The following is a 22,751-nucleotide window of genomic DNA, read 5'->3' as shown; positions in this document are numbered from 1 at the left end:
TGTACCCAAAGGGAATGACTGCAGCTTTTACAGCCTGCCTTTGCTCATCTGCAATACCGGGCACCTCTGCTCCAAGGACACCTCACTGCTGTGTGCATCCTGTCTCTCCCCCCCCCCCCCCCCCACCAGCACAAAGATGTTTACAGAAGAGTTTGTATCACTCAGGCCCAGATGTTTCTGGTACACAAACAGCTGACACCCAGTAAAAGCACGAAGGGATAAGGCTGCTAAACATCTTTGATGATTCAAGTCATAGCTAATGTTTCCTCCACAACTAGAAGGCACCAGTACCGAGATGCGACCCTGATGCAGGGGTTGACTCAGTTGCAGGCTTTACAATAAAGAATTCCAGCAGAATTCAGAGATCTCTGAGGCCCTGACACTTTATCATCTGATACTAGGCAAGTTCATGAGCTGTGACTTTTGCCAAGGAGAGACAACAAGTCTGAAAGGACTATAAAGAGTAAGAATGTGATTTTTACTTTTTTTTTTTTTTTTTTTAGTTTTGCTATTGCTGTTCTAAGTTGAACTGTGTAGCAGTAACAAGCAAATGATAAAAAGATAAGGACTAGAAAGAAATCCGAAGTACCATTCTGAGAGCTAATCTATTTTATTAAACAGAAGGAAAACTGGAAACAAAAGGACAGGCTGGGTATTGCTGAGTTACATCATTAGATGACAGCCCAACAAAAGTTAAGCTTTTACAGTTGGAAAGACAAACATTCAAAGTAAGGCACAAGCCCCTAACAAATCTACGATCTGAAGTAATCAGTGTTCCTCAGCAAGATTATGTGGGATTACTTTCTGTAGTTTTAAATACAACAAAGCTTCCCCAAAAGAACGCTAGAACTTCTCGGAGCCAGAAAGCATTACTGTACCAACAACTAGCTGTGCACAAGTCCAGCAAAGTCCCAATTAAAAGGAGAATGGAATATATTGCTCAACCATAAAAGCAATTAAAAGCATAAATAAGACACTGTGAGACACTTAATATTCCCAATGTTTAATTATTTATCCATTCTCCATCCTGCAGCTCTAGGTCAGAATTAACTCCTGCGAACTAAAGGCAGGAGAACTCTTTTGGGCATTTGTACCTTATTCACTTTCAAGCAGACACCCAAATTCATTTCAAATTCACACAAGAACTGCAACAGTTTCACCTAAATCAGATTTTCTACAAGTTAAACACCCCTCCTACACTCAGATGTGATTGTGAAACTACTTTGATCTCTGTTCCCAAATTTATTGCTCTGTGTAATCCATGACAAAATATAATGTGATTTACTGTATCTCTATATGACAGCCCAGCAGCTGACAGAACTTAATAATTTAGCATAAGAAAAAAACCTTCTGGCACCAAAATATACAAATCATAATTGAGGCACTTTAGTATCACATTACAATGAAGTGCATGCAGGCTGATCACAAGAACTTCAAAACAATTAGAGTTCGTTCTCACTCACTTAATGAAGGTGGGTTTCATTCCCTGACATGCTCTGCAGCTATCAGCGAGTCGTTTTGGAACACTTTTGTTTCTTCACATTAAAGACTCTGAAGGACTAATAACACCATTTTACCCCCCCTCCCTGTTTCCCAAACACTCCTTTCCCTCCAAAATGGAGAAAAAAAAAAGCCACCTGCAGCACTGCTCTGTTATGGAGATATGAAGAAAGAGCAAACAAATATAAACGTCTTCAAATTGTGCCAGAATTTAAAAATACAATAAATTGTTTTATATTAGCTTGGTCCTAATAACTGAACACTTTTTCTAAAATAAAGGTGAAGTGAAAATTTTGAGATCTAAATGCCATCCTAAGCAGATATGCCAAGGACATATGCCATGGGGTAGCTTCAGCTCGTGTTGACTTTCACGTCTGGGGTCTTGACAGACTCCCTGCATAAGGGACGCATCGTCTACAAAAGTTTCAAGAAAAGGAGGATTGTGGAGCTCCTGGCGTGGGATGCAAGAGATATTTCAACTTAGTACTTCCTAACTCCAAGTAACAAGCAGCAGTGACTGCTGGTAGGTAGAGCAGACAGTAGATTACCTACAGCTGCCTGCATTAGGGAGCCCCAGCAAGATTAGGGACCACCGCAGGTACTGACTTCCAGTAACAGCACATTGACTTTAGGATTGGTCCTACCTTGTCTAGGCACCCAGACCAGATGGTATTCATTCAATAATTCTGAAAATTATTTCAGAATTAATTGGCCTAGATGTTTAAAAAAACCCAAACCAAGTAATCTTACATTACAATTAGCTACTACAATGGAAAACAGCCAGTAGCTTTGCTAATGTTCTACTCTGTGATATAAAGATGAGTAAAATTGATGTATTTAAGGAATATCCGTTGAATTATGACAAAATTATTAAAAATGTTTTAGTTTTCTTACTTTTCATAGAGAAAACTGTACCTACGTGCAATCAGCCTATTCTGAGACGCATAGTGTTGGGGGGGGGGGGGGGGAGGAGAAAACGAGGTAATGATTGAGTTGGGCTTTAAAAATATCAAACAAAATTAAAATAATAAGCAATTGTGTATTACAAGATAAATCTGATGTACTACAGTTTGGATAGTGGAGAAAGGATCTGAAAACTATTGAAAAAATAATTAAAAGAGTCATCCTGCAACTGAAAAAGCTTCCTGCACTTCGTATTTGAGAAGTTAAGATGGTAACAGTCGTACTAAAGGCATCAGGACATCCCCCTGGGTCAGGCTAAGGGACCACAAGCCCACTCTCCTCCCCAGCGGCATGGGAGATGCTGCTGGGGGAGAGGGCATAAACCTGTCCCCCTGCTGTGGTTCATGCCGCCGGTATTCCTTCAGCACCCAAACCTGCTGTAGCAGGGAGAAGTTAAACGCCCACTAACTGCCATTACAGCCAAACTTCCCAACCAGCCAGCTGGAACTGATGCGATAGGGAATGAATAAAAGTGCACAGTGCAAGACGGGGCAGATGACAGATCTCCAATTTTAATTGTATCAGTGAAAGCTATTGAAAGCTATCTTTTTAATTACATATTCTGTCAATTTATTATTTAGCTCAATCATGCTTCTTGCCTGCTGCTTTTCATTTCTCATGGGCAGGGATGCCAGAAACCTTACCTTTTGTTTCCTACTTTGTTTCTCTGGATGTTCCCCCACCCCAGCCAAAGGAGGTGGGAGCACAGTAACTCTGCATATGGATAACTGAGCCTATTGCTCTGAAATAACTCCAGCAGAGAAAGAGACAAATTTTGCTCAGTCTCATTTGAGTAAAATGTCCCTGAAATCATTCTACCATATTTTGCTTTGTGTTTGGCTCTGTTGACTGAAGGCTCTTCCAAATAGCTCCCCAGTGGGATGAGGCAATTCCTGTGACCGTGTTCCTTGTCCACTATCATCTTTCTTTCCTTAGGATGAAAGAGACTGAGCAGGGCAAAGGGGGACACACTAGAGAAGAAATCAGTTTTCTCCCTCCTCTGTGAGGAAAAATTTTATTGCAGAGTTGCTGTCTGCTGTCCTCCGTAGAAGCAGGATACAGACATTAAGTAATTGTAGTTTTCATAAAAACTTGTAACTTTGCTCAATCTTTTCATTTTTTTTTTTTTTTTTTCTGAAACACATTTCTTTTTTCTTAATCTTTTAGACTTTTGGCAGGATTTCAGAGCCAAACTAGTACACTCATTTTGAGTAATATTAGCTGGTAGATCACTAACACCAGCATGTCAGAATTGTTCAAGAACTAACAGACTCTACAAACAATAACAACAAAAATGTTACTACTCTGGAACAGGCAATGGTTTTCAGATGATAATGAAAAAAATCAAGAGACTCGGGGAACACGCAATTCCTCTTGGTAAGAAGGAGATGCTCTTTAGATTATTTATAACTAAAAGAATCTGTGTAATACAAAAACACTTAAAAATTTTTAGTATAAAAAATGGCCCATGTATGACAACTGGTGGAGATCCTGAATGCATTCAGCATGGAGAAAAACATATGTCTACACTATAATTAGGTACAGTTTAATGATATCATTATACTCAGGAACAATACATGTCCACATTTTATGGCTGACCCACTTGCCCCCATGTAAATAACCATGGTATCACTGCAAAGTGCATGAAAATAGAATCTCTTTTGTGAGCATCCAGTTGAACTTTCTACACTATCACTATTAGCGTCCAAGTTAATGAAGTGAAAGATGTCTCTCAGATCAAAGTCTCCATCGTGCTAAGAAGTCTAAGCAGGAGCCTACAGAATTGCTGCAGAGATGTCCAGTTCCCAGAAGGCCTTAGATACAACGATGGAACCAGTTTTGGTACTTAATGAAATGTAGTTGGCAGAGAAGAACAATAACTAGAGAGACTGCATTCAGTGGTGTAAGCTAATGAAAAGCATGCAATGCTTATTTTTTTTTTTTTTTTTATGAGCAGAAGTAACTGCTTAGAGGAAACTCAGTACTTTTAATAGGGCATCTCTTAGAATTTCTCTATTTCTTTGAAGATGTCATATTCTTTTTTTTTTTTTTTTTTTTTTTTTGCCAGGATTGAACATGATGACATCATCTGCATGAGTACTGACAATCGTGCCAGCATAGATACTGTGAATAAAGATATTTCTACATGTGCAGTATGAAAGTATGCCCAGTGAATATGTCCAGTTGGACTGCATCCCAGGGCTGTGCTTGCCGGTTAATGAATCCAGCGTCATGAAGCTGGGTGATAAAGGAAGGACTGAATGGTCTGTAGGGCACATTATCAGTACCTTAATTGTAAACTGTATGCAAGTACAAGTTCTTCAATAAATAAATATCCAATCATAAAACACCATCTGTACTTTTTTGTTTTTCAGAAAAAGTTCCTGCTAGAAAAACATAATATTACAACATTATTATACAGAATAGTTGTTCGTAATCAGGGAAGTAATCACTGACAGAGTATATTTGTACGTATTCTTTCAAAAATATACATACGCACATACATATAGATTCTTTCAAATGTAAACCTGAACTTCAAATTTCCCGGGCATTGCAGTTTTATATGGACTTCCCACCAGATGTAGGTGGAGTGATTGTAAGAGGTATAGACTAGAAAACACTGTAGCTGTCAGATGTTATTTGAAGTAACAGAAATCTCGGAGTGTAGCTAACTGCGACATCATTAAAACCAACCAGAGGGATTTGCACAGCTCTGGCCAGGTTGCATGCTATGTTGGAGTCCCATCTCTGTAAAATGAGCCATTTCACAACTGCATCAAATCAGATGCGCAGTCCAGAAACTAAAGTGCTGATTCCCCCCCCCCCCCCTTTTTTTTTCCTCTTTGACTACAGCTTCATCCTGTAATCAAATATCATGTGTGTTAAGAACAGTCAATACACAAGAATGTAAATTACTTCTCCACAAGAAAAGCAGCACTGAAAAAGAATTAGATGTTCCTGGAACCTACATAAAGAATTAACAGGATGAGTCAAAAACTCTCTATTTAACTACAGAAAAGAAGTCAATAAAAAGCTGAATGTTGAAAATTATCTAAAGGGGAAAAAAAACCTTTTTCTCCCACTCCAATTTACTCATGTACTCTGCTCAGAGAGCTTTTTTATGAGGTATTTTCAGCGTTCCAAGGTTGCTTCCTTTGAGCATTGTTAGCATGTCTACTGATCTGCTAGGGTCATGCTTTCTGAATGCTCGTTTTCTTTGCCAAGAAAATACCACAGACAAATGTTACAAACAGTCGCGTTAGCCAAGCTTCACATCTGCACGCACTTAGAAACGCAGTTTGTCTCCTTCTTTTGGTGATTTCTGGCAAACCTAAAAATGCCCATAAGATTTGGGGAGCCTCTCACACCTGGCTGAGGAGTGGTCCTGCTGCACGCGCTGCTGATGCAGCCTACAACCCACCTGTCTCCTGCTGCTGAAACTCCTCATTAGCAGCGCCGAAATGCAGCACCATGTCTAACACATTCATTTCTTAAACTGTTTTATTTCATCAGTGAGGCGTGACTTCAAATACTAAAAATTACCATCTTATCTGAAAATGCTATAATCACCTGATGTAATGCAATTCAAGCAAACTAAATCTATATATTAACAGCTTTAAAAGCAACTCAAAGTCACTGCGATTGAATACAAGTGTTCTCTGAAGCAATATGTAAGATTCCTTAACTAATATACAGGAAATACTCTGGAGAAATTGTCAAGTCGTTTTTGTAAAAAGATAGATAATAGACATTAGGAAAGTACTGAAGTCATAAGGACATAAGTAGTTTCAAATGCTCCATGCTGTCGCCTTGAATTTTGTCTGATTTATGGCCAGCAGAGCTTATCTGACCTTAAGCACACTAGCACTTGTTATCCCGATCTGATAAGGTGGCTCCGTGTTCCAATACAGGTGCCACGTTACGACTCACAAGGTGAGCAGTAAGGCGATTACGGGTGATGGGGCTGTGGCACCCGACCTAGCAGAAGGCTAGGGAAGAACTGCTGCTGCCTGCTGGAACAGCTTCTTCTGTATTGAGCTACCAAGTACATGCGGAGCTGCTTCTGCACCAGCCCAGCCCTATTTCGACATAACATCTGTGGCTCCAGGGTGGTGATAAGGGCCCTGCTTAGGAAAAGGAGGACAGAGTGATGGAAGGGAGTTGCCTGCCCTGTTCTCCCTTTTGCACTTCTGAGTCTACACCCCAGCCCTCTGAGGGAACAGGACATTTGGGACAAGGAAAAATGCCCATCAGACCTCTGAATACCTACAGCCCTTCCACATGCCTCTTTGGTAATGCAGCTCACATGATGGGGAAGGAGACATGCAGAAATGAATAAGGGAGGCTTTAGAAAGCCAGATCCAAATCAGGAACAGCTCAAAAAAGAGGTCTGCTTTGACAGAACAGCACTAAGTTATCATAGCGTGCTCAGTCAACAGCAAATTGTAAGAGCCTCTCCAAGATTTTCAGTCCCGGGCTCCACAGGAACCCAAGTGCTGGGGTGGCAGTGTCTATATCCCTTTCCCTGGGGCTGGATCTGGAACCTTTCAACCTGTGGTTCAGCAAGAAAGGTGCATGAAGCTCAAGGCTACAGGCCCCACACTTTTACAGGACTGGCAGTCCTGGTCAGGAACAGAAGCAAGTTGTGGGGAGACAGCATGGCTGGGCCCTGCCCCAGGGAATGGGGGAGCAGGAGGTCAGAAATCCAGCCCCAAGTCTTCCCAGCCCTGGTGAGATGGAGCCCTCATCACCTTCTCAGGGACCATACCACTCATGGGGTGGTGTCCAGCCTGGAGCAATCTCAGAGGTGCCCCTGGGTTGTCCAACCAGCTTCAGCAGAAGTGAAAATGCACATATTTACGTCAGCTGTCATTCACTTTCTTACAAAGTGGTATTTAAGTGAAAATACTGCCTACAAGAGAAGGGGTCAGTGGAAAATTATGGACTGTTCCCTTTATTATTTTTTCCACGGCGATAGATGACATGTTTATTTTTCCTATAGTGTGGGTTACACGGTGTCATTTGGCAACCTGTTAAATATTTTCCTGCTTATCATTCCCCAACTGATCGGGAGATGCAATAACTGTCAGAAGATAATTGCTTTTAGAATCACAGGTTCAAAAACATTACCGTACAATTTTTATTGAGTAACTTTCTGGCATTGCATGCTGTAATCTCTAACAAAATGAATCAAATAATATATTACAATAAACAACGTCCTATCTTCTCTGTTGCTCAAAATCTCAACTTTAAAGTGAAGACTTCAGTAAATTACACTGTGTTTACCTAAATATTGAAAAGCTGTCTACAAATACCAACCAATATTTAAATGCACAGTGTGCTTGCAATGAAAACCATTTCTCTAATCTCTTCTGCCCATTCTCCTTCCTCCCATCCCCACTGGAGAAGGGCTATGGGGAGGGCAATACCATATAAATCCTGTGTTTTCTTTTACCCACCTTTATCTTAATTTTTCTTTTCACTCAAATTTTAGCTTTTTTTTTTTTGAACAACAGTCCACAATTTCACAAAGAAATACACACAGAAATCAGTATTACTCACAAAACAGACCACTGAGGAATGAGATCCTTCATGTGGGAATGGACTGACCTTCAGAAAATCTGGACAGCCATACGACTATTTCCAAGCCTAAACAGTGAAATTCAGCTTCCTCTTGGATTTTCAAACAATCTTTAAAGACTTGGCAAAAAGAATTCGGTTTGGAGGACAAAACTTTCTCCCATATTGTCCTAAATTTCAGGGGAACGAGACTTGCTTGTTTTAAAAACAAGCTTCAAGATTCATGCTGCAATTAAGGTATTTTAATCATCCCCCTTCAAATAAAATCTCCATTAAAATTCTGCAGATTTTAAGAGGATCAAGATTTGAAACTGAGTTAGTGGAAACTGTTACTTTTGACCTTTATATGGAGTTTGCCCTTTAAGCTACTTTGACTTTGTAGCCAATTTCCACAGCTCTACATTTGGAAGACAGAAACAAAGAAGAACAGTAGAGGGAGATTTGATGGTAATGCAAGGTATTTTTTCACATTTACGACAGACTTTCCAAAAAGATTTTTTTTCCTTGTTCTCTACTCAACATGTGCTCTTCTGATTAGAGGCAAAAAAAAAAAAAGTACTCTAGGTTAAAATAACGTAATTTTTAATAGCAGTTAATATTGCTTAAAATTAGCAATTTTATTTGGAAAAATAGAAAAATCCAATAAATTAAATGAAAATATTTCTGACAGAAATGACAATTCAAGTCTATTAAAGATATGTCCCTATGAAGGATTATTTGTAACTTTAATTTGAGGATGTAAAGAAGTTAACTTTTCTTTTGCTATACTACACATGTAAAAAAAGATCAAAGAAAGAAAAGAATTGAGATTCAAATTCCATTTTTAAGCAAAAATGACAATGTCTTCCTGAGTTAAAATTAATCCTTTAATGATGAATTTCAAAGGTTTAAATACTTTCTGTGACCTTGGCTTTAAATAATTATGCCAAGCAGAGCTTTCCTTACATTCAGAAAAGATTCTGAATTGTTGATCACAGCCATTTTAATGGCTTCAGGCTGGCTGATTTCCAACATAATCCTCCAAATGCTGTTTAAAATTACAGACCAAGAACCTGACGCAGGTAAATGAAATGTCACTTTCACAAAGGCTGTTCAAACAGTATATGCAGATTGTTAATTTGTGCCACTGTACATCACTGGGCAATAAAACGTATCATTTATTACATTAACACATATGAAAGATACTTCAACAGCTATCAGCTCACATATACACCCGTAGTCTACCATCAATATTGAGCAGCCATTTTTAGTTTAGTCTTTGAAATAAAACTAACATGTTTTAGTTCATACCATCCCTAATGTGGAGAAACATTTCTATACAAGGAGCCAGTGAAAAGGGTTTGTCAGGAAGCTGCTGCGAATGCAGCGTTGAAGCAGCGATACGCGGTGACCCCGCTGAACAGAATGGGGAGGGAAGCCTTGATGAAGTTGAAACGTTAATTTTTATTTTCAAGCCTTTCACACAGCACTTGCTCATCTGATGCACACAGGCAAAAGTAGACCAGCCATTGTTAGCCACTAGACCCAATTTCCTTGCAGTTTTAGCCTGAGTTTTTTCTCCTTAAGAACTTTTCCTCATTTTGAGGGAGAAAGTGTGGTTAGACAGAACCGCCCTTTCTCCTCTACCTAGTTCAACAAAGGAAAAGCAACTAGCCTAGTCCTTAGCTGGGTTTCCCTTTGAAATCATCTGGATTTTAAAGGTCATGGCCATCCCACTTGCAACACGGCTGGAAGGTGCTGCCCCAGCAGCACTCACAGCAGACAGCTACAACAGTGATTGCTGCCATTGCATCTTCAAAGAGAGGTCTTTCATTATAGAGCCACGGAATTTCCATTCTCATACAATGATTGCAGCATCTGTGTCAGATCTACAACATACTACCTTTTGTTTTTCAAATCAAGTGACCCCCTAAACATTTTGCCTTGTAAAGCTTTGGTTATCTGACTTTTGAGGTGATTGCTTCCCTTTTGCTGAGCCACAAGAAGCAGCCCTGTGTGATTCTCTTACCTTGTCCAAGGCCTTCTGCGTTTCTGCATCATGCACCTTTTTCATGTCAAGCAACATTTTTTCTCCCTCCACTTTCAGCTTATTCACCACCATCTCGTGATCTCGAGCTGCCCTCTGCTTTTCCTCTTCCCACCGAAGGCTCGTCTCCATCAGCTGTTGCTTGCGCTGAGCATTTACCTGAATAAGCTCTTCCCTCAGCTTGTGGATTTGGCTCTCCAACTCACACATAACCTGAAATGAAGAAAAAGCAAAGTAACAAAACAAGAACGAACAACAAAATACTTCCCTCAGACAGGCTTTCACCTATGGATGGTAGGAAGCTGACTCAACAGATTCCCTGTCCTTTTCCTCGGCCTCTTTTATTGCTCTTCCCTTTCTCTGCATACACAGAGATGACTACAGCTCCGTCCTGCCCAAGGCATGGCTAGAGCATGGAAATTTACCTTTTTGGATGGGGTGACCCCATCAGAGAAATAACTTAGTTTGTGGCCTATAGTCACTATATATAACACCTTTTTTTCCCTTAAGAATTCACCTATCACATTGTAATGAGACATGAGCATATCATCAATCATTTATCAACCACTGCTACAGATTATAGACCATATCTCGCTGCAGTGTGCTGATGTGCACAAGGAACATGTCACAGAAAGTGCTCCTTCAGGTGAGAGCACCAACGCATGCTAAGAAAGGATGACACTGGCCACCATAAAGAACCATTACAACTCTGCAAACATGGTACAGATGAGACAACCTTCGAAATGGAAGACAGACTTATGAATCCATGATTCTCTTTTATGTGATCACAGATCATCCTCCAGTCCTCGGGAGCAAAATGCGCTGTGCACTGTGGCATCAGAGCAGGCTGAGCCGCAGGGAGTCAGCTTAGGAACATCCAAGTGCGAGGAACGAAGCTGACGTGCAGTAAATCTGTAACACTCCTGAAGTGTACAGACTATACACTACTGCTATCGTATTAATTCGTTCAGATTTACCCTTGTATATAGCTCTCATTAGTTACTGTTCTAACTGCATTGTCTGTAGCTTTTCAAAAGAAATATAGGTGCATTGCGTCTGTGACAAAACCATTGTCTTTCCAGCTAATTGTAACATATGAAGTTGAAAAACATGTTCTTTCATAAGCACAGTTCTGAAAACAAGCCTTTTCACTAAAAACCTCACTCAGTAGTTCCCCCTTTTTGTTCCTGCCACATGAGCAATGCTGCAGTTCCCTGGAATTCTTGGGATGTACGGGATGACATGGAGATAAAATACCGACATCCTACCAAACGTATGTAGGTGACTCAGATCAAGCTCATTAAAGGTTTCATAAGAAAATCTGCTTTAAAATGAGCATATATTTAAAAACCCCATTGCCTTGGAGTGCCAGTTACTGCTTCTGGAGCTGTGAAGTGCTCTCTCCAACTATAACTGTTCTTCAGACGTTTCCTACAGTATCTATATTCAGTTAAACCATTTATTTGCAGTCTCTGAGAACCACATTACTACAAATCTTTGACAAAGGAACACTGATTTCTGACCAAAGTTGGGAAATTAATGACTGTATCAGAAATAACGCCTTGTACATTAATGTACCAGGAGAGATTGCTACGATAATTACTGTGATCTGCAAGAAAACTGAGGCTTGAAAGTCTGTCTTTTTAAAAACTATTTGAGCTATATGGTATAATAAAAGACATGATGTCTCCTTTCAAACCTTCCCTTGTGTTCTTAGACTATCACAGCTGTAACATGTATTAAATATTAGCCGTCTCAGAAACTTATCACAAGATTGACTTGTTTCCATGCTTGCTTAATTACTCATTGGCATTACTCCTTAGCATGTCAAAGGTAAAGTTTTGTGCATGCATGCACAGACTGAGCACATAATTTCTATACAGAATTATAACACAGGCCACATACTTCAGCCTGTATCAGCATTATTTCAAACATATGCTTCAGATAGTGTGATCTACACTAGATTCTTTCCCGATCTTTTCCTCCATTCTTTTATTTTTTCTAAATCTGCAAACAGTCTAAAATGCAAAATACACTTTAGTTTGCAATTATACAGACTAAAATGTAAAGCACATTGCAGTATATCATTATAATCTACAATATGCTTCTACAATTCTTTCAGAAAAATAATTCACCTTAAGATCATAACAAAATGTTTCAGTAACTGTAAAAACATTTTTTAAAAAAAGCTTCCTAAAGCTTGATTTTTTCCATAAGTGAAACTTCAAGATATTACATCGCTTAGAAGATTCCTAAAAAGTTTGATAAAATATTTCAGAAAAGAAGCCAAGACTCACTTCTTAGAATAAAAGAAAAAAAACATTCATACATCATATTACAAGCCAAGATAGAGAATGGGTGAATTCCTGAGTCAACTGTTATTTCCTTCTGCTTTACTTCATTCTATACTCAATAATTCTTATACAAAGACAAAGGAAAATTCAAACAGCACAATGCAGCATTTTCTACTGCCACATGGCAGTGACAGTGCCAAGCTTTCAGATTCAAAACTGGGGAGCCAAAAGATAGAGGGCTGAATGTTATAGGTAAAGTAATAGTAATTAATATGTAAAAGAGCATTAATGTTGGACCTAATAGATGGCAAAAGCAGATTTGGTTCTATTAGGAAAGAAGAAAGAATCTGAAGACAGGGTGATGGCAGCGAAACTAATATGATTAAGGGAGTCCTTTTGGAGCAACTTCACTGCTAGTAAGATGATGTTAAGAGACATCTAATCTCTCCAAAGTGACTGGGAAAAGCTTATGCTGGGGATCACAGGCACAGTTCTTGTCTATTACCTTAAAATAAGGCTAGTTTTCACAGCTAGATTTTTCTTTTTAAACCCATAAACAAAGTCACTGGCAGAAGCAGCTTATGAATGACCAACTTGCTGCATAAGACAACTTTCTGTGACATGGGCATCTTAAAACTACTAAAAGAAATGAAGCCCAAACTTTCCATCACTAAGACTCTGCTATTCCACATGCCAGGTCTCATAAAGTATTATTAGGCTTAGATGTGGGCAAATTAGTATTAGCAGGAAAAATTTAAAAATTGACAGTTTTCTGTTGTGGAAAGTCCATGAAATATAAAACTTCAGAGCAATTTTATAGCTGCTTGTATCTGTTTGTGAATTGTGCTGACCAAATTGCATGCTCCAAACAATAACTTGGGTGCAAGAGCTCCTGTGAGACATACACAACAACTTCAATACTCCACCAGAGCAAATAACTATTGTGCTCAATGGAAGGCTTAAACATAAGAAATAAAGATTTCACAGTATATAGTAGGTTCAAAATGGTATTGCTACTTGCTGGATTTAGGAATCAGGGTTAAAGCCTTTTTTTCAGTGGTATGGGTTTGAGTAAACGAAATGAGAGATCCATATCTCTTTTGCAAAGAACGCTGAAGGATGGCCATGCCAAAACAGCACATCTCAAACAAGAAAGCATTCTGTAAAAATGATTTAAAGAAAAACAGAGAAAGAAAACACTAGCTTACAGAATACCCCAAAGGGAACCAAAATACAAGCATGTAAAGTTAGCTCTGTGAGAGGTAGAGATTTCACATGAATGTACATGGCATACTTGCATGTATGCTACGTGGCACGTATGACAGTCCTATAGATGAAGAAACTGCTCGCTGAGATGGTGATTTCTATTTCTGTTTCAAAGGAATAACTTAGAATTCTAACTAAGAATATCTGTGCTGAAATAGTGTCATAAAAAGGGTGGGTCAAAAGCCCACAGCAATTTGCCTGTAGGGAAAAAATAGACTTGAAAGAAAAAAAAAAGAAGGTTGCTCACTCACTTTGGCCTATTTAAAATGCCAATAAATGTACTTCATGTTATTTGGAAGGAAAACATGTGCTCTTAATTTTAAAAAGTAAATTGCATAAGAAAATATAAAGCTGGCAAAAAGTTCAAATTAAAATCTGTTGCTGAAGTCTGAAACTCTGCTACAAGTTAAAGGCAACAGAGATGAGAAATGGACCAAATAACTGCAGTCCAATTCCTTTTGTTTTTCAGGAGCTTCTGCTTCAACCTCTTGAAGCATTCGCTTGGACCAGTTTCTAAGGAAGAGGCTGGAGCATGACTGAGTCTTTTCTACTTGGTGATGGAATACATGGGCTCCCTCTCAATGTATTACACAGCAAACCACATCCACCCCATCACCACACATAACTTTGAAATGCCCTCAGCACCGTTTGAACTCACAAAACCAAGGAAATGCAGAGTTGAGATAAAATCCAGCGTTATTCCCCATGGCTCAGATCTAGAATGATTTAGGTGTTGCTTCAGCAGCTTCAACAAGTGACTAAGCTCCCCACAGATGAAGTTGCAGAAAGCTTTCATTGCTGAGGGTACTTAGGCAGTTGAAAGAGTAGCACTTTTAAGGACTACTGCATTTCCAAGTGGATTGTGATACCTCTTCGAACTGAGTTTTGAAAGCTTTCTGTGGTGGGCTAACTTGGCTTCAGCTGGAGACAACCGCACAGATCTCCATTTGCAGTGCTTAATTTTGCTTGCATGTGACAAAACCCCCAAACACCTCTGAGCAGTTCCACAGACTTAGTTCAAACACGAAGCGTTAGGTTAGATGCTGAAAATAATTCATCCTAGGATTATAACCTAAAATATTAGCCCATGAGCAACAGCCCTGCTGGAATCACTGCTACGCAGTTTCTGCCTCTGTGTGCTAATACTTGCTCAACGTTTTCTCACCTGGAAGAACATTAAAATTAGTGCGTTCGTTTGAACAGTGAACTATGTGAAACCATCAGCTGCACCCTTCTGAAAGGGAGATTTGTTTCTTTGTGTCTTGTTAGGCTGGCTTGATGTGACAGAGATGGATGAGGTATACATAACATTTGTTATTGGATAGTGGATTATTTTTGAAAGGAGATCAGTCCAGTCAAGGGAAAGGAAGTCTGCAGTAAAAACAAATCTCACTTTGATGATGAAGAAGAATTAAAAGGAAAATAAGGAACAAAGTAGAAACCAGTGATTCAGTGGTGACAATGACTCCCTTTTACCCTAGATTAGTGCAACGTTCCAGAAGAGGTGGGAGAAGCATCCCATCTGAGTCAGCACAGCAACTGGTGACATATTTAGGGTAAAACAACTTAGACAGATTATCTGTTGGAAAAGGGGAATCTGAACTACTTCAACTTTCTTATTAACAAAAAAAGCTTTGTGAAGGGTTGAGAAACGGGACGAGTTTCTCTACCATCACACACAAAAAAGCAGTGCACCTAACATAAAAGACTACTAAAAAAGTAAACAAATGGTATTTGTTTGCAGCTCTAAGCTAAGAAAAAAGTACAGCTGTAAGAACTTCAAAGATGCTTGATGTTGGTTTGTGTTTAAACCAAAATTGGTTTACATTAACGAGTCTTGCTACTGCAGTTCCAGCGAGTCACAACAATCAGTCTTACACATGATCTCACTGGCTTTTGGGAACCATCCCTATGATTTTTACCATTAGGAGATAAAAGAGGCAACAAAGTGCAGCTTCTAAGGGCCAAGCATGATCCCTGTGGCTCTCTGTTCTTTTTGTCCACAAAACATCCCACTGAGCCAGACTCACTGGGCCCAGTACGGTTGCTTTTCTCCCAGCCAGACGAATTTCATCTGGCCAGTTCAGCCAGCTGGCAGATAAACGTATGGCTCCCTTGTCACAGGACAACAACACAAAAGGTACACAGCAACGCCAAAAATAGGAATCTTGGTTTAAGCTACAATCTAAATCTAAAAAGCTCAAGTCCAAAGCAATACTTTAAAAACAGCTTTGAATTTGCAAGTCATTAAAATGTAGTAACTCAAGTTTTTAATGCCATGTATCTCCATTTTAATCAAGTATATTAAAAAGATTTTCTATACAATGACAATTTAAAATAAAATATTAAGCATATTATCATTTTTTCTTGTGATTGATAAAACCAGTAATTTGTAAATAATACGAAACCTTAAATGTATAGACAGAAAATAAGGTTGGGAACATGGAAGTATATGAGATACTGTTCAAAATATCCTGTCAAAGCAGTAACAAGTAACAGGATCTCAACAAGGCAAATTGCAACATAAAGAACTAAGTTTTTAAGGAACATCTTTTAACGAACATCAGCCAGCCATCCTAATCACACGGGAAAAACAAATCTAAATGAACAAACCTAAATTAGGGTAGTAACTGATGAGGGATGGAGGGATGGGAAAGACACAAGGAAACAGAACCAAGATGGAAATTTCAAGGTAATGCACAAAAGATATTAACATGAGCATAATAATGCCTGGCTAACGGTGGTCAGATTTCTGCAGTTATTTTACTACTGGAGAATGATTTAAAGAGTTCTTCCTGGATTTTTGGTCAGGAAGTAATGTTGGAAGCAATGCGAGAACTGCACTGATTTGTAAAGAAAACTACTTCTGCAAATGTCACGGACATTATCACATGTGTAATGATGTGGCAGAACCCAAATTAATAGGGATAAGTAATAAACAGCTATTTAGCTTTCACAGCACAATCTATTACACTGTCAAGTTTAAATGCCTTTGGGTAAGAACACAGACCCATAAAAATGGTAATTAAGGGAGCAGATAAATAAAATGGTGTGAAATGAAGTGAGAATGAACAACAGTTCAATGGCCAACAGGTAGGTTTCACCTCCTAAGAGCACTGATACAATTTTCAAAAAAAAGCAAAGTATTCTGGAGGGAATCACTGAAGCACAGGGATTCTAGCACTGAAGCACAATTAAGTCACAGTCTACCACAATTAAATGTAGTCCTGATCACTAATCTAGTACTTGCTGGAAATACTAAATCAGCAAAACTAAAACTTCAATACAAAAGATGCACAAAACACTATATAAACATACATGAAAATGCATACATAAACTTCCTTATTCCTGAGGGAAGAAGATTCTGTCCATGAAGTTGGTGCTATTGCACAACTTGTTACATAGAAGACACCTTTACTTTATATATTAATAATTGCATCCCAAAACTGAAGTGTATTCCTATGATCTTAAATCAAGTGTTTCCAGATTTTAAATCTGTATAACAGCAATTTTAGGTATTCTGTAGGAAAAATGTTAAACGAAAGGTGTATCACAGAATCATCTAGGTTGGAAGAGACCTCCATGATTATCTAGTCCAACCTCTGACCTAACACTAACCAGTCCTCCACTAAACCATATCACCAAGCTCTACATCTAAAAGTCTTTTAAAGACCTCCAGGGATGGTGACTCCACCACTTCCATGGGCAGCCCATCCCAATGCCTAACAGCTCTTTCGGTAAAGAAGTTTTTCCTAATATCCAACCTAATCCTCCCCTGGTGCAACTTAAGCCCATTCCCCCTCATCCTGTCACCAGGCACGTGGGAGAATAGACCAATCCCCGCCTTGCTACAGCCTCATTTAATGTACCTATAGAGAGCGATAAGGTCACCCCTGAGCCCCCTTTTCTCCAGGCTGAACAATCGCAGCTCACTCATCTGCTCTTTGTAAGACTTCTCCAGACCCCTCACCAGCTTCGTTGTCCTTCTCTGGACTCTCTCGAGCACCTCCATGTCCTTCTCGTAGTGAGGGGCCCAATATAGTCACTATAGTCACTAAGCTGCCCACCTTACAAAGAGCAGCAGCTCTCCAGAATAAAACAGATGCATGTTCAGTGTCCAAAAAACCTTACGTAGAAGCAGTGCAGATGGCAACCATAATACTAACAGTAAAGTGTTCGCTGTTCAGCTGTGTAAAATCTGAGTCCCCATATTACAAGGCTTACGCAAAGGTATATCAACTCCATCTCAGCACAACCCCAGATTTTCCCACCTCCACAAATGTACCTCTGACATCGCTTTTGAAAACATCCACCAGGACTTGCCAAGTGAGGTGTTGAGCTGCTAACTTACATATTTATTCTATTAATTTTAACAGCATTAAGGTGCTTTTAAACATCAAGACTCCTTTGTAAGGTTCTTTCCTTGGACTGCTTCAACATTGTGTATGCTCTGAAAAATGCCCAACATGTGTGAATCTGCTAAAAGTAAACTCTGATCAACCTTGCTTGTTTTGTACTCTGCTAGGGGCAGGGGCAGATTTAACACCACTGTAACCGTACAGTGCTGCTGGAGGCTAAACGTCGTTCCACTTCCAGACTATGGGCAACTTCATTTTGTGTTTCCCCAACTTCTGCACTTGTCACAGTCCCAAGAAATGTCCAGCACCATTCCAGACTAGATTTTATTTCTTATTAATGTAGAATAAGACTAGACAAGATAGAGCAAGTACAGCTTAAGCATTTTACTGAAACGCAATGTAAGTGTTGATTCGTGAAGAGCAGTAAAGAGAAGTTACCTTCTGCTTAGCTCCATTTTCAATAAAAAAAATCATGAAAAAGAATAAAAAAATACAAATTTGTATCTTTATTTCCAAAAGAAGTGCACTGAAATAGATCTGGACTTTTAAAGAAGGCAGTTAGCTGCCTAAGTGCCAGTAAATGTCAATGGGATTTAAGCTACAAACTATTTGGCTTTAAAAAAAAGGGGGTGAGGGAGAGAGGGAGAAAGAAAGAAAATCAGACATCCATTTCACAGCTCCACAAAGAGCTTAAAATTAACGGAGCTTATTTTGATTTCTTAATTTACATAAGTATATTTGATTCTAATTTAGTTAACAGCATCTAGAAAGCAGAACTTCATATAGGTTGGTTATTGCCACTGCCTGCCTAATAAGATGATTTGTAGACAAATGGAAGAACCTCAAGCGTATGTGGGGGAGAGATGAGACTGGAAGTGAACAATACAGGACAATGTGAGGGAAAGGATTAGTCACCAAGTTGAAATTGAGATGAATGCAAATAATTTTTCCATTTAACAGTTCAAGATCTAGAAAAGATTTGGCCATCTTGCCAGGAAGACCACTTCCAGATGACTTTCTTATAACCTGGTTTACTGTATTTGCTTTAAAAGAGATTATAGAGTCAAAAAATAAAGACATACAGCTTTCTTCTCTCTCTTCTTTGTGTAAAAGACATTTGCATTTGTATTTTCCTGTCTACAGATAAAATGAGTAAGACTACTAATGGACCTACCTGGAAAGGTCTAGATGGAAGACTCATTTCCTTGCGTCTTTCTACTATGAAATTTAACAGAGACACTCAGCTAGGCACCAAACAATCTGCATAACTCCATTAACGTCACTAAAGTATAATGAAGATGGAAAACATATATCCATAAAGATATGCTTAATGCTGTGATCCCCTAAAAATATTTTTGAGGGCAGGATATAGATAAAATACACAGTGGCTGAAAAATAATAACCTATACCTTGTATCAGTTTTGCTGCCTCATACAAACAACTTATCCCCCCCAAAAAAAGATTGATGAACATTACACCAAACACAAGCTCACTCTCCCCTGTTTTCTTCTGAGGAAAAAAAATAAAATAGTTTTTCTGTATTTCAGGATGTGAAAGGAAATTATTCCTTTCAGAAGAATGCTACGGATGTATACAGTTCAGAAGCAACACTGGATCAAAGCTTGTGTTGAATGTGAAAAGCTATTGACATTTAAGGAAGGACAGGACCTTCCTGCAATGGAATACATCAATGGATGTTAAAGATCTCCGCAGCAAACTGGAAAGAACTACCCACCACTCGGATTGGAGAAGCTGGACACAGAAATACTCTAAGGATAAGTTTGTAAACAAACCTTTGCATTTAAATTTCCATGTATTAAATTTAAAATCATTAGCATTTCCCAAACAACTTGCAATCCTGATTTAAATGCAGATGTGATGTATTACAGATTTAAGGATTTCTACAGACATCTATCTCTGTGAAGCAGCAAAATTAAACGTATCTTTTCTAATTTGTCCCCAGAGTAGGTACAGGACATATTGTCTATTGGAAATGTCTTTGCCCTGTCAACTAATGAAAAAACTTCACAGAAAGTAGGAAAACAACAGAAAAAGATCATTAACTCATTTTTTTTTTTTTGCATGTCTTTGTTTAAATTATTGCTCCAAGCAAATGCATCTTTAGAGTACTCCGGAAATGTTACCCTATACATCCCCATGAAGGTTTTATGGTGACTGTAACGGAAATGAAATTGGTTTGAAAACTTGACAAAACACACATGAGACAAGATACAGATTAAAAAAACTAAACAATCATATCTCCGATTTTCAACTTCTGAGTACTTGTAGAAGGGCAAACTCTGGGCACGAGTTCTTGCTCAAGTCATCTACCAGGATCTCCTCAACAGGCAGCTGAAGCACTCAAGGAAGGCTCTAAGTGGATGATGCCATCCAAGCCCTGGCCTGTTATTCAAGGTGAAAGAAATTCTTCTAAACTCCAATGTAATTATGCGAAGTCAGCTAAGGAACCTAACAGCGCTATTTTCTGGTCTGATGACTAAAGATGAGGTAAATGCACTAGCCCATTGTGTACTTATTCTACTCTGCTAAAGAACCTAACACACGAGGAAGCTCTCTCATGGCTGATGCCATGCTGCTATATTGAAGGTGACAGTCTTTAACCAAGCATGAAGTCCTCATTCTTGGTCTCACGAATGGCAATCTGTGTGGGCAGAAATCCTGAAGACCAGGAGCTTTGGAAATTAAAAAAAAAAAAAAAAAAAAAGGTGTAATTTACAGGTTTAGACTTCAAAGAAAGAGTCACCTTCCAGCTTTCAAAAAACAGTTCTGCAAGACAGTAATAGTTGGAGTTTTTCTTCTCATCGACTAGTTGTGGTAAATTCTTATTTGTATCTTAGCTACTTGCACAAATAAGGTGCAAAATTAAACAATCAAGTGCAGATTTTTACTATCTCCTTTTTGAAACAAACTCCACATTGGAAGAGCATAAGCTAACTGATTATCTTTAGTGTCAATCCTTATATCTAACAGCTAAATTTGTCACATCTGCATGAGGATAGAAGTCCTAGGGAAGGAAGCGTGCACTCCAACCTAGCTGTCAGGTTGGAGTCAAAGGCATCAGCTGACGGCACCTTTGGTGTACTTTGTGCACACACACACACACAAGCCCGCACCGTTTCTAGTCTCCCTTTCTGCACCCTCATCCTCAAAAGCTGCCAGCACTATCCCCATCATCTCTGCAGTGGCTCCTCTGCATTCGGAGACCTTTTGGAAGCATCATGCTACTGCTACCACTTCAGAAAGACAAGATCAATCCCCGGATGATCTGTACAAAATAAATAAGGACTGGGTGCATAACATTTTTTTCTTGAAATCAAGAGTACTTCTGGCTCAGAATCTTTCTTTGGCACCTTTACATTGATGTCTATCCTTTTCATCCTTCTCTGCTTGTCCTTGAATTCAGTTGATGCCACTGTCATTTCGGAATGACAAATAGGCCATTGCATCCTGGGGCAGGAGTTTCTTCAGACCTTTTGAGTCTACTGTATTTCACTAAATGTCACCATATAGTTTAAATATAAATACATACTAAAGTAAATTCTGTGAAATACCAGTAAAATAACCCATTAAATGAGGCCATTTATACAGGACCATGTTTATATTTAGTACACTCTCTTTCCCTCCACTACCCCCCTGCCTTCCCTTGAAATAATGATAATAAAAAAAAAGCTCCAAATTGCATTAAGAGATAAAGAACAATGTATTACTCCTAAACTGAATATTCTGGCAGGGAACAATGGCTGTGGGGAGCTGCTGACAGTTGACCAAAAGCAGCAGTCCTCCTCCTGTACAACAATGAAGCACAGTCCCTTAAGAGGACGTCATTTGCAGACTTTTGAAATATATTGCTTTTACTTTTCTGGAAAGCATCATTGTTTTGAAGGACACAAACTGATTGTTGAAAAGTAAGAAAATATGTCTATGTACCACATTTCAACTAACACGAAGCACAAAGAGCAGGGAACCATTAAAGAGATTATTTCCTGGGTACCACAAGATGGTATTTTTGACAAATAGCATCTGATGAATTTCTGAGAGATTTCAGATTTCTCCATATGCAAGCCCAATTACTGCACTAATGAAGGCTACTGCTATAAAGCAATAGCAAAGCTGTCGCTGCTAAGCCTCCTTGAAACTCACGTACAGAAAAACAAACGTTGCCTTCCATATAAATGGCTGCATTAGAAGCCATTACTGATTAATGCTGCATCTTTTCTCTCAAACCTCTGATGCAAAAGATGCCAAAGACATTTTATCACAAGGGTTTGTTTGCACAGTTTTAGAAACAGTAGTAATCTAAGTACCCAACACAATACTCAGGTAGGGCAGGTAAGAATTAATTGGTACCTTCCCCCCTCCCCGAGAATTTCAGATGCTGAAACTGTTTTTCCCTTTATTGAACCAGCTCGGCCTAGACCGGCTTGTCCCGCAGTGACATGTATATTGAATACAAATCAGACAGCATAGCTTTAAATCTGTGTTGCAGCTCTCATTTCCAATTCGAGAACTGTACTATAATCATAAGCTTCTGGTGGATGAAAGGAAATCAGCTCTCTGAATATTAGCTAATGCCACATTTGCAAGTCCTGAAGAGATCTGTGCTGTTTAAAAAAAAAATAGATCATTTCTCGTGAACCTATATATATGAATCGCTTTGTACTGCTCAACTGATAGAAGCGATGCCTGTGCTGGGATTAAACCCTTTTCATCATAAAACCTCATCTGGTTCGGAGTCCAAGTCCA

General features: G+C 39.0%; 1 protein-coding gene across 2 annotated transcripts in view; it reads right to left on the bottom strand.

Annotated features, from left to right (window-relative positions):
* Positions 1-22,751, bottom strand: part of CEP112 (centrosomal protein 112) — a 161,707-nt gene that overhangs the window by 53,972 nt on the left and 84,984 nt on the right. For both annotated transcript variants that reach the window (XM_084492549.1, XM_084492550.1), the window contains exon 21: positions 10,052-10,282. In XM_084492549.1, the coding sequence (XP_084348675.1) occupies positions 10,052-10,282 (231 nt within the window). The remainder of the gene's footprint in view (positions 1-10,051; positions 10,283-22,751) is intronic.

Source organism: Aythya ferina (genome assembly GCF_964211825.1).
Source record: "Aythya ferina genome assembly, chromosome: 18".
Lineage (NCBI taxonomy): Eukaryota > Metazoa > Chordata > Aves > Anseriformes > Anatidae > Aythya > Aythya ferina.
Note: the sequence above shows the minus strand (reverse complement) of the source record. Positions and strands in the feature narration are given on the sequence as shown.